Raw genomic sequence first — 12,614 nt, forward strand, 5'->3', positions numbered from 1 at the left:
GTTTCTTTCGCGCTTCAGTGTAGTTTCGACATCTCGTTAATGCCATCTTCAGGCCGCTATGCACTCGATCTATACAGAATCATGTAAATCGATACATACACAAGAGCAGACATCAATACCTGGATTCCTCGAATTGTTTTTTGGAACTTGACAGTTGGTCAGTTGTTACCAAGTTACACAAGAAGTTCACCGAATCCAGATTTTGTTGGCTTCAGTTATCCGTGTATCCATATACCTGATTGTCTATATGTGGAATGCATAGGGGCCTGAAGACGGCACTGATGAGCTGCCGAAGCTAGTTGTCTGAATAAAGTAACTTCTGAAAGTATGCGACTAAATGGCGACTTTCCTTTGGTAAAAATTTTTTGGTCTCGGCTGACAGGGTCAGCAGCTGGCGTGCGAGGAGTCGCGTGTCCGCTGTGCCGCCGCTCCCGACCTGCCCCAGTGGCGGCAGTGCCGGCTGAGCGACGTGGCGGGCCGGGTTCCCCTCCCTCGACGAGGGCGGCCCCTCGCCGCGGCTGTAGGAAGCACGGCCCGGCTGGCAGTCCAGTCTGCGGCCGTCTCGCCGTCGACACCGACTGCCCGCAGCAAGCAGCAAGCAGCGCTATGCTGACGCCGCTCCTACAGCTGACAGTCGCCGCGGCGCTTCTGCTGACACCCGCCGCCCGCTCCGCGCCCGCATGGCTCCAAGGTAAGCTCCACGTCTCCCTGGCTGTCAGCCGTACAAAGGGCTGTCACACACAGAGCCACACTGGAATTTTTACAACAGCACTGCCGTCAATAACACACTATGAGTGACAGACAGGTCTGGTTGCGAGAAAATCTACTGAACAGCGAGAGCCATCATACGGGGAGAAACTGGAATATCTCTATACACATTTCGAATTTCTCCCTCGAACATGTCCTCCGCTTGTTGACCACTGTGCCAACTAGTCAGTTACCTATCATGTGATTTGTATCACTTGCAGGAAGACAGATACACTGCTGCCCATCAAAATTTTAACCCCACGAAATGTGACAAATAAGAAAATTTTATTATTCCAGTCCACCGTGCCGTGGTGATACAGTAACCTCATCATATTAATTTAATATTAAAAACTGTCCTAGGTTGCACAATGTTATTGACTCATATTATGTACATTGAAGGTGGAAGGAGGAGAGAAGGGAAGCGAATGGGACTATTGATGTCAGCCTCATCGCGACTTAATTAACTCAAGAACGACGCTTTTTCCCCGGGTAGGTCATCGTCAGGTTATCTAGGAATACAAAAGGAGGAAGTTCCTGCCAAGAGATAGGTAGGTACCAAATGGAATAAACTAAAAAGCAGACTATAAAGACAGGTCGGAGAAAAACAACTGGAACAGAGAGCCATCGACAACAGAAGAAGGAAACGAAAGAGGCGAAGTACTTCGTGAGCATCGGTAACAACATTCAGAACGAGTCCAAGCGCACAAGCTGTAAATATGGCCCAACATCAAAACGACGCCGGAAGCCCGTCCGCATACACACAGAGTAAACATGTAAACATATGAATGATTAGTAGTGCTAAGGAGCGCTACGCGGTGCTATAAGCCGGGGGCAGGGGGTGGGGGGGAGGGGGCTACAGTGTAATAACAGCAAAAAATCGTATGATAACAACGAACAGAATAACGTGCAAATGGAAACCGTATTAGAATAAAAATACATACCTCGGGACGTATAACATCGAATGCTACATAAACAGAAATGTTATTGGCGCAAGCGCAATACGACAACAGTGAAATTCGTAAAAGTAAATGAAAAAATCCACAATAAATATAGAACTACAGTGGAACAATGAAAACACGAATAAAGTACAATAAAATATATATGACAAATAATAGTGGCCTTGGTCATAAAAAAACAAGAACCAAATTCCTTACAAATGGTAAAAATGGAATCATAGACAACTTAATTTTCACTGGTCAACTAATCATTAAACAACATGTCCTTCTTATTGTACAAATGTTTACTAATTTCAGTCTGTTCAAAGAGGTTGAGTCTCTTCCCTTTGGGAGCGTGGAGTAAAACCATTAGTGGGTCTCACATGTCCTGCGAAGGCAGAACTCATCTTTCCGGGGACGCTCATTATGAAAATACTGACATTAAATTTTCATAGAGCTTGTAAACACTATTCTTACATTTCGAACCCGAAAAAGTTTAGTTAGCCTGTAAGAAACGTTACCTAAACATGGGAGCTTGGCAAATTTTCGATTCTAAGATGCAGACCTAGGGGTAGTTCTTCAGTCAATGATGGAGTGGGAGGGGCTGTACCCACTATTAAAGCGATATATTTAAGGTTTTCCAGTTCCTTTGCAACCGATTCTTGTTTGCTGAGAATGCTCATAATAACCTTTATTCTCGATAGCTGGTTTCGGTAATCAAAGTTACCATATTCATATATCGACCGAGAGGTTACGCGTCCTTAAAATAGCAGTAGAAGTACCGTAGCAGGTGAGCTACAGACTACAAGACTGCTACAGTGGCATGTCAAAATTAAAACAACTACACACACAGTTATCAAAGAGTACTAGGTTGTAAGCGACGTAAGAGATCTACGTGGTGAATAACTGCTTATATAGTTGTTTTAATTTTGACATGCCTATGCATCTGTTTTCTAGTCTGTTACGTGCCTGCCAATTTATGAGAAACAGTACTTTTACTGCTACTTACAACATATGCAAAGATTTCAAGATTAACTTTGGTTAACGAAACCGCTTACCGAGAATTCAGGTTGTTATTCGCGATCTTGGCAAAGGAGTTTCTCTTCACTAATGAATTTTATTTGAGATAGCGGAGGCCCGGGAAAAATAATTGCGTTCTAAGTACTTCACAAATATATCAGCAAGAAGCCATGAAGACAATGAACCATGGCCAAGCCATCCGACCGTTGATAGCCTACACGGACAAAACGTGTCGTTCTTAAGTTAACAAAGAACATCGTGCAGCATACGGTTGTTTTTAATACAAAGAAATGTTACTTATAGGCCGTATACAAACACAGTAGAGAGACACACACTGAGGTGACAAAAGTCATGGGATAGCAATATTTACGTACACAGATGGCGTTAGTGTCGCCTGCACAATGTACAAAAGGGTAGTGCATTGGCGGAGCTGTCATTTTTACTTCGGTGATTCGTGTGAAAAGGTCTCCGACGTGATTATGGCCGCACTACGGGAATCAACAGACTTTTAACGCGGAACAGTAGTTGGAGCTAGATGAATGCGGCATTTCATTCCCGAAATCGTTAGGAAATTCAGTATTCCTAGATCCACAATGTCAAGTGTGTGCCGACAATACCACATTTCAGGCATTACCCCCCCGACACGGACATTGCAGCGGCCGACTGCCTTCATGTAACGACCGAGCGCAGCGGCGTTTGCATAGAGTGGCCAGTGCTAACAGGCAAGCAACAATACGTGAAATATCCGCAGAAATGAATGTTGGACGTACGACGAACATATCCGGGTGCAGTGCGGCGAAATTTGGCTTTAATGAGCGGTGACGGCAGACGACTGAAGCGTGTGCGTTAGTTAATAACACGACGTCGCCTACAGAGGCTCTCCTGGGATCGCCATCATATCGATTGGACCCTAGACAACTGGAAAATCGTGACCTGGTCAGATAAGTCCCGATTTAACAAATTAAATTGGGACTTATCTGACCAGGTCACGATTTTCCAGTTGTCTAGGGTCCAACCGATGGTAAGGTTCGGGTATAGCGCACACCCCACGAAGTCATGGACCCACGTTGTCAAGAAGGCACTGTACAAGTTGGTTGTGGCTCCATAATGGTTTCGGCTGTGTTTAAATGGAATGGACTGGATCCTCTGGTCCAACTAAACCGGTCTTTGACTGGGAATGGTATGTTCGGCTGCTTGGAGACTATTTGCAGCCATTCATGGACTTCATGTTCCCATGACATGAACGACAAAGCGATACATCACCTGTTTGAAAAACATCGTGGACAATTCGTTCGAATTAGGTTGCCACCCAGATCTCCCGACATAAACCCCATACAATATTTGTGGAACATAATCGAGAGGTAATTTCGTGCGCAAAATCATGCACCGGCAACACTTTCGCGATTACGGGTGGTTATAGAGGCAGCATGGCTCAATATTTCTGCAGGGGACTTCCAACAACTTGTTGAGTCCATCACACGTCGAGTTGCTGCACTGCGCTGGGGAAAAGGATATTGAGAGGTATCCCATGAATTTTGTCACCTCAGTTTATTGTTAAACGTGTCGGCGATTTGAGAGTGCATAGGGGGTATTTAGTACCCAGAACTGCCTCCTCTGGCAGCGACAATGGCTCTAACCTGACTTGACATCGAGTAGCAGTGACCTTGGATGACAGATGTAAGTACGTCATTTCCATGGTGCTTCAATCCTACGAAATAGTTCATTAGTCATAGTGTGTAACGGTTGGTGACGTGCTATTTTCTCGGCAAACGATGACCAGATGTTTTCAGTAGGCGAAATGTCTGCAGAACTTGCTGGCCGTGGTAGCATTCGAGCACCGTGTGTATCGGTAGGTGGGTCACGACAGGAAGGGCCACATCCGGTCTTGCCTTTCTTGTTGAAAGGTAACGTCACAGAGATTTCGATGATGGGTTTCGGCACCTAGTTGTAGCACGTCAGACACACGACGGCTGCAGTCAAAATTACCAGCTTTGCAAGAGGTTATCGTACTATTTATTCGACGGCACGGCATACCTTCACGCTTGCAACGATAAAGAATCTAATATGACAACATTTGCTCTCCATGTAGCTTCCACATATGGATACTTGCCTAGCGATTTGTACGCTAAACCAGTACTCGTTTGAAAATATGATGTGTTACCACTCTGCCCAGTCCTGTCGTTGGGAACATGTTGCCTCTTTAAGGTAAGCCGCACTGTCCACGTGGATACTTCTGTTGCTGCTAACAATCCCATTTCCTGACATCTGATGTGCTTGTAAGATTCTGCGTGGTCGTGCGAACAACATACGCCCGTCCTCTGAGACGCTAGTCACTCGGGACTGTTGAGATCCTACGTGGCAGTGAGTATGGCCCGACCGTCGTGGGTTACGGACCAATGCGTCCAGTATTAACGCGGTCTTGTACGCATAGTCTCGATGGCCACGATCCTGCCGTATTCCTAAACGAGCCACTTGACTTTTTTTTCTTTTTACACAAGAGACAGCACGATCTTCTCACTAACAAAGAGCATTCATTGAGGAAACGAACACTCCAAGCGTATGCCGAATATGGACAACTTCACTTCCAGTATGTTTACATGGTGACAGATCTATGTACGCCCGATCCCGTTTTGTTGTTATAAGGCAACATTGTATGCCTCAACAAGAACACCGGGCAATGTTTCCGATTATTTGGCGAGGCCAGTTATTTCCTGGAATGTTTTGCGTGCTCAGTATTCCATGTGTCTATCACCACCTAATATCAGCCAATCTGAAGATTCCTGAATAAGGGGAAACGTGTATTGGTAAATAAATAATAATTACAATCCTGAAAGCAAGATTACTTGTTTCTTCATCGCATATTTCTGGTTGCTGTACCATCGACGCCATGAATCGGAAAAAAATTTTAAACTACATTCAAATTTTATTTCGGAATGAGAAATCAGTTGCTTAATCTTAATTTGTGTAGACTATATTACACCTAACTAATTTTAGCAGTTGCATCGAAAAACTAATTATTTCCGTACTTAATTTAACGTTTGTTGCGTGACATCTCATTGGTGTCGCAGTTTTCATGGCCAATAGTGTAACAGTGTCATCAACGATTGATGAACACTATAAATCTTCTCACGCGCGTAATGCCTTCGTATGAAACTCATCTCTGTTTAACGAAGTGTAGGGTATTGTTACACCTTTTAACTTCTCTATGCAATATTAAATATTATGTACTGTATTACCATCTACTACTTACAACGGGATATACCGCACTTCCTTTCACCGATATGATTCATACTGACAGGGTGTGTGCGGCACGACTAGGACTTCAACATGCGACTCGTAAACAGGAAGACACAAATCTCAGCCCTTTTCTATAAAATCGAGTTAGAAAATTTCAGACTTACTTATATACGTTTTAGCGTGACTGATGTTCAAGGAGTCCGTACCGAGCGAGTAAGAGCTTAGTTTCAGAAGTTCAAGATCTTTGGATCGTAACTCACCGTCGGTTCCCTTTCTTTTTATTACGACGTAATTCTAACAATAGATTTATTATGACTGTACAAATTATCAGTATTTAACGACTCTCCTAATCTTCATTTCGAAAAAAGGAGATTTTTTTCCTTAAGGAGATTGAAAATAAATAAAAGAGTACACGAGGATCTTCAAATCAGTATAGCCATTTCATCTATATTGCTTTATCTTCATTGAAGACAAACACAACATATATGACCTATGAAGCATTGCATGATTCAAAATGATATAAATCTTAGAAACATGGACAACAATAATTATTGCGATAAACAGCACATGTAATTGACGATGAATTATTTCACGTGCATGGTTCTATCAGTGTGACAATTTCAAAACGAACTTGGGTTACATTCGTAAAGGTTCTCCGTTGTGACGCAATTTCGCGGCGGACCACGCATATCGAAGCATATCACTAAATATTGGTGCAGATACCTCACAAAAAAATCGCTACCCACAGCGGTAGGCGATTCAGCAGTCTCGCGGTTGTGAGACTAACGGCTTACTCGCTCGGCTGCGACACCCTGAATACTAACTACCATACAATGTAGACAAGCTGGCATGAAAATTTCAAATTCGATTTCCTGGTAAACGATGGAGAGTTTCGTCTTCCTGTTTACATATGCTGAAGTCTTAGTAGTGCCCAATACAACGTACCACTAAGAATTAAATCGATTGCGGGAATTTCATAGTTGTCCTGGTTACTGTGTTCTGATTTCACCGAATCAGTCCCTCAGAACCCTAATTTTTTTCTCGCTAGAAGCAGTACGTTTCTAAGATGAAGATTCATCTCAAATTTAGAGGAATTCATACGAACAGTTTTATGATAGCAAGTGGTTTATTTCTACGTAAATATACTTCAGAAATGTTGAGACCAATCGAACATGTCTCTAAATAAGACGAAATGATGTATTGCTTTCAAAAATGGGTTTTACAATATTTTCAGTGTCGAATTTTGATTGACGAAGGCATATACTGTGTACGTTATACACGGACGGTTATTTGCTGTTTCATGATTTTCTCGATTCTACACTTTCTACCTTAGGAATTCCGTCGCAAAAAAGAATCGAAGCTCTGCACCTCTGTGTCTGTCTTTCTCATGCGTCTACTTCTCTTACCATCAACCACAACACTATTGGCTGAAACGTGCGCCCCAGCTGGAGGATGGCACAGTCCGTAGTACAGATTTTTCAAACTTCCAGCTCGAATTTGTTTTTATTTTCGTCAATCTTTGACTTTGAAGGTCATTATTGACAATTATTCTTGGACTTCCAGAATCTCAGTGTACGGCCAAAACTGAAAAATTTCACCGAAAGACACATATTGTGCCCTTATGTTTAGCAAACAAATTTTTAGATAGGAACTCTTCAGTTTCCGTCGTCACCAAGAGACACGTCTTCGGACGATAAGGGGAGTTAGTACTTGCCTTCTCAAGTTCTGATAATCTTCCATTTACATCGTGTAGATCCTTACTTCTACTATCAATATTTTCTGTTGATCTCTGAGTCGTCAGTCAATCGCGCCCCTACTGCACAGCGTTTTTTCTCAGCCTTATGCTATTTAATTTCAGTTTGTAAGTGTTCGGAGAAGAGTAACTGTATATTGATGATTGACTGGTAGTTACGAAGATAGGAACACTGGGCATATAAATACAGATCTCTGTCCTATAAGCTCCTTTGTCTGCAAGGAAAACTGATGACTACTGTAAGATACAAAAGAAAAAAGGTTTTGAAACGTATGTAACGATGAACAAGAATCGGGGATTAAGTCTCTTTAGATATCACTTTCGTGTTCATATCGGTAAAGTATTAATAGAAATCATTGATTTCTACACAGCGACAAGACGTACCTTCGCACCATTCGTTACGCATGTGTTGTCTGTTGATGAACGCAGTACAGTGATGTGCCCGCGGAAACCAGATTGTCTGGTGCAGTGCTTCTATACGAGAGCGAACAATATGTAGTCAGTGTCCAAAATGTTCTTGTAAGCGTCTGCGTCATTCGCATCTGAAAAAGAACGAGGGCGATGGAAATTAAAAATAGAGACAATGAAGGAGAACAGATTCCTAGAGAGAATAAACCGTACAGATATTGATTTCTGGGAAACAAAATAAACGTGCTTCGTTTCATTACCGGACGCTTATTGCAAACAGCATCGTAGCATAGAATGCAACGACCCAGTTTTCCGACGCGGTAGTTGAAACAGTGTTTCGTTACCATTCAACAGAAAAAGTAATTTGAGCGAGATAGACCCCGTCAGAAATCGTCGGCTATGTCCGTCTCGCTTTAAAATCAAACATACGTTGTTAACTCACAAAAACCTTGTAATCCATTGATAATTTTTCTCTATCTTCCTTTTCCAGCTGATAGCATCTGGTCTACCTTTCGCTAGCTGTTCAATCCTTTTGTGTAATCCGCATATTTGACGAACAATTAGACGTCTAGAAAAGAAAATATTATATACTCAACAACCTGCGATTTTTGTGTGACTACGGTCTTCTACCGTAGCGATGCTCATGTCAGTAATGGCGAAAGATGTAATTGCGATGTTGATAGTAATGATGACCTGAGTGGAGTTAATTTGTACAGGTGTCACCACCGGTAGCTGATCAAATCCATATCGCTTTGAATGTATGATACCAGATCCAACGACGACAAACGTATGTCGAGGTGCAAAGATTCGAGCTGGATATTACAGAAGTTCATAGCTTCAACGTGGCTGTTCAGAACGTTTTAGTTTATGCGTGGGAAGTGTAAGATGAAAGTATGAACACATAATTCATTCAGAGAGTATGAAAAGAATTTCAGATTCATCTAGAGGATGGTGGGATAGAGAGGGAATGGTACGTAGCGATTGCCGTCCAAGTGCTAAGGAGTGTGGAGACGTAGCGACAGCGTTGCCCTGCTTTCGAAAGCTGTACGAAGTAAACCTCGAATTTAGTAGTAGAGAACTGTTGTTGTTGTTATGATGGCCCTCAGTCCACACTGGTTTACCGCAGGTCTTCTAGTTAGTTTCTCCTGTCATAACTACTTCATCACCGGAAAACTTGTTTTCTACATCCAGTAGAAACTGCTTGCTGTAGTCAGTCCTTGGTCTTCCTCTACAATTTATCCACCTCCCCAATCCACCCTCCCCTTCCACTCTCCCCCTTCCACCCTCCCACAAACATACACACACACACACACACACACACACACACACACACACACACACACACACACACACACACACACACCTACACCTACATGGATTCACACGTAATCCCCAAATAAGTGTCTTGCAAAGCGTTCATCGAACCACCTACCATCGAACCAATTTCTCTGCCCTTCCACTGTCAAACAGCAAATGGTAAAAACGAACATTTACGTCTTTCCATGCGACCTGTGATTTCTATGTCTCTCTCTCTGCCTCTCTCTCTTTTTTTTGTGTATAATCGTTTCTCCCTATGTAGATGGGCGCCAACAACATATTATCGCATTCGGAGGAGAAAGTTGGTGACTGAAATTTCCTGAGAAGATCCTTACACAGCAAAACACACCTTTGTTTTAATGATTGTCACACCAATTTGCGTGTTGCACCTATGAAACTCTCTCCCCTGTTCCGCGATATTACAAAACGAACTGTCTTTGAACTTTTTCGAAGGAAAGAAGGAAGACTGGGTTTGACCGTCGACATCGAGGTCATTAGAGACGGAACACAAGCTCGAATTATGTCGAGCATGGGGAAGAAAATCGGCAATGCCTTTTCAAAGGAACCATCCCGCCATTTGCGTAGAGTGATTTGGATAAATCACGGGAAACCTAAACTGGATGGCCGGACGCGGGTTTGAACTATCGTCCTACCGAATGCGAATCCAGTGTGTTAACCACTGCGCCAATTCGTTCTGTGAAATTTTTCTATGTCCTCCCTCAGTTCTATCTAATGCGGATCCCACACTGTACAGCAATACTCCAGATGAGGAACGGACAAGCGTAGTCTGTGCATTTCCTAACTTTTGTGCCAGTAAATCGTAGTCTTCCGCACAACATTATCTATGTGATCGTTCCAACTTAAGTTACACGTAATTTCAATCCATAAGTATTTAGTTTAATTCGCAGCCCTTATGTTTATATGATTTATCGTTTAACCGAAATTTAGCGGAATCCTTTTAGTACTCAAGTGAGTGACTCCACACTTTTCATAATTTACTGTCAATCGTCACTTTTCTCACCATACAGACACACTGGCTAAAGTCGGCCGGAGTGGCCGAGCAGTTCTGGGCGCTACAGACTGGAAACGCGCGACCGCTACGGTCGCAGGTTCAAATCCTGCCTCGGGCATGGATGTGTGTGATGTCCTTAGGTTAGTTAGGTTTAAGTAGTTCGAAGTTCTAGGGGACTTATGACCACAGCAGTTGAGTCCCATAGTGCTCAGAGCCATTTTTGAACACTGACTAAATAATTTTGAAATTGATTTTGATAATCTGATGCCTTCACAAGACAATAAATGACAGAATCATCTGCAAATAGTCTAAAAGGAATGCTCAGACTGTTTCATAAATCGTTTATATACACACATCAATAAAAGTTTTGCATCACCTCAGTTCCAAGAGTTCCGGAGCCTGTACAGAAAACTGGAATAGAGATCTACATAAACAACATTTACGCCCTTTTCATTGCCCATGAAAAACGTACATTGCGTGTGGTACCACCATACAGCGAGACATTCAGAGGTGCTGGTCCAGATTGCCGTGCACACCGGTATCTTTAATACCCAGTAGCACGTCCACTTGCACTGATACATGCCTGTATTCTTAGTGGTATGCTATCCACAAGTTAATATAATGAAAAATCCGCCTCAGTTGCGAGAATTTTCTGGTATTTACCCAGGTTTCGGCTAGAATAATCTAGCCTTCTTCAGAAGCATAAAATTACTATAACATGCCAGAGTAGGGCACAGCCACCATTAAAAATTAAAATCTGTAGTACCGTGGTACCACGTCGAATTAAAACTACTTAACTGAAGTCCAGCCTCGGCATCACTTCACCACGCGGTCGGTTGGTAACGGCGACTCATCAAGGCACTGTTAGTCCAGATCGCCCCACTCCTCAACAGAGATTCGGCGTAGAACCCTGAGAGTGGTTGGTGGGTCGCGTCATCCATAAACAGCCCTTTTCAGTGTATCCCAGGCATGTTCGGTAGGGTTCATGTCTGGAGAACATGCTGTCATCTCTAGTCGAGCGATGTCGTTATCCTGAATGAAGTCATTCACAAGATGAGCACTATGGGGGCGCGAATTTTCGTCCATGGAGACGAATGCCTCGTCAATAAGCTGCCGATATGGTTGCACTATCCGTCGGAGGGTGGCATTTACGTATCGTACAGCCGTTATGGCACCTTCCATGTCCACCAGCGGCGTACGTCGGCCCCATATAATGCCACACCAAAACAGCAGGGAACCTCCATCTTGCTGCACTCGCTGGACAGTGTGTCTAAAGCGTTCAGCCTGACAGGGTTGCCTCCAAACACGTCTCCGCCGATTGTCTCGTTGAAGGCATATGCGATACTCATCGGGTTAGAGAATGTGATGTCAGTCCTGAGCGGTCCATTCGGCATGTTGTTGGGCCGACATGGTATCGTAATTGCAAAAATGGGCCTCGCCATGGACGTCGGGAGTGAAGTTGCGCAACATCCAGCCTACTGCGCACAGTTTGAGTCGTTACATGATGTCCTGTGGCTCCACGAAAAGCATTATTCAACATGGTGACGTTGTTGTCAGGGCTCCACCGAGCCATAATCCATAGCTAGCGGCCATCCACTGCAGTAGTAGCCCTTGGGCGGCATGAGCGTGGCGTGTCATCGACAGTTCCTGTCTTTCTGTATCTCCTCCATGTCCGAACATCATCGCTCTGGTTCACTTCGAGACGCCTGTACACTTCCCTTGTTGAGAGCCCTTCCTGGCACAAAGTAACAATGCGGACGCAATCGAACCGCAGTATTGACCGTCTGGGCATGGTTGAACTACAGACAACACAAGCCGTGTACCTCCTTCCTGGTGGAATGACTAGAACTGATCGGCTGTGGGACTCCCCCCGTCTCATAGGCGCTGCTTATGCACGGTTGACTACATCTTTGGGCGGCTTTAGTGATGTCTCTGAACAGTCAAAGTGTCTGTGTTTGTGGTACAATACCCACAGTCAACGTCTGTCTTCAGGAGTTCTGGGAACCGGGGTGATGGAAAACTTTTTTAGATGTGGTAGACACAACATCAGACGGCCTGTAACACTGCGTTCCCCAAGGAGTGCTAGATATCACTTCTGTTTCATTCTATGATTTCCAGTCAGTTACTACGAACTGTAACTTTTCTGAAATAAAAACATGAATACAGTCATACAACTGAGACAATA

At 43.6% G+C, this 12,614-nt stretch overlaps 1 protein-coding gene across 1 annotated transcript in view; it reads left to right on the forward strand.

The window, feature by feature from the left end:
- Positions 1-327: 327 nt before the first annotated feature.
- Positions 328-12,614, forward strand: part of LOC124606241 — a 473,911-nt gene continuing 461,624 nt past the window's right edge. Inside the window, exon 1 of the mRNA XM_047138215.1 lies at positions 328-691. Coding sequence (XP_046994171.1) covers positions 328-691 — 364 coding nt within the window. The remainder of the gene's footprint in view (positions 692-12,614) is intronic.

The sequence above is a fragment of the Schistocerca americana genome, chromosome 3 (genome assembly GCF_021461395.2).
Source record: "Schistocerca americana isolate TAMUIC-IGC-003095 chromosome 3, iqSchAmer2.1, whole genome shotgun sequence".
NCBI classification, from domain to species: domain Eukaryota; kingdom Metazoa; phylum Arthropoda; class Insecta; order Orthoptera; family Acrididae; genus Schistocerca; species Schistocerca americana.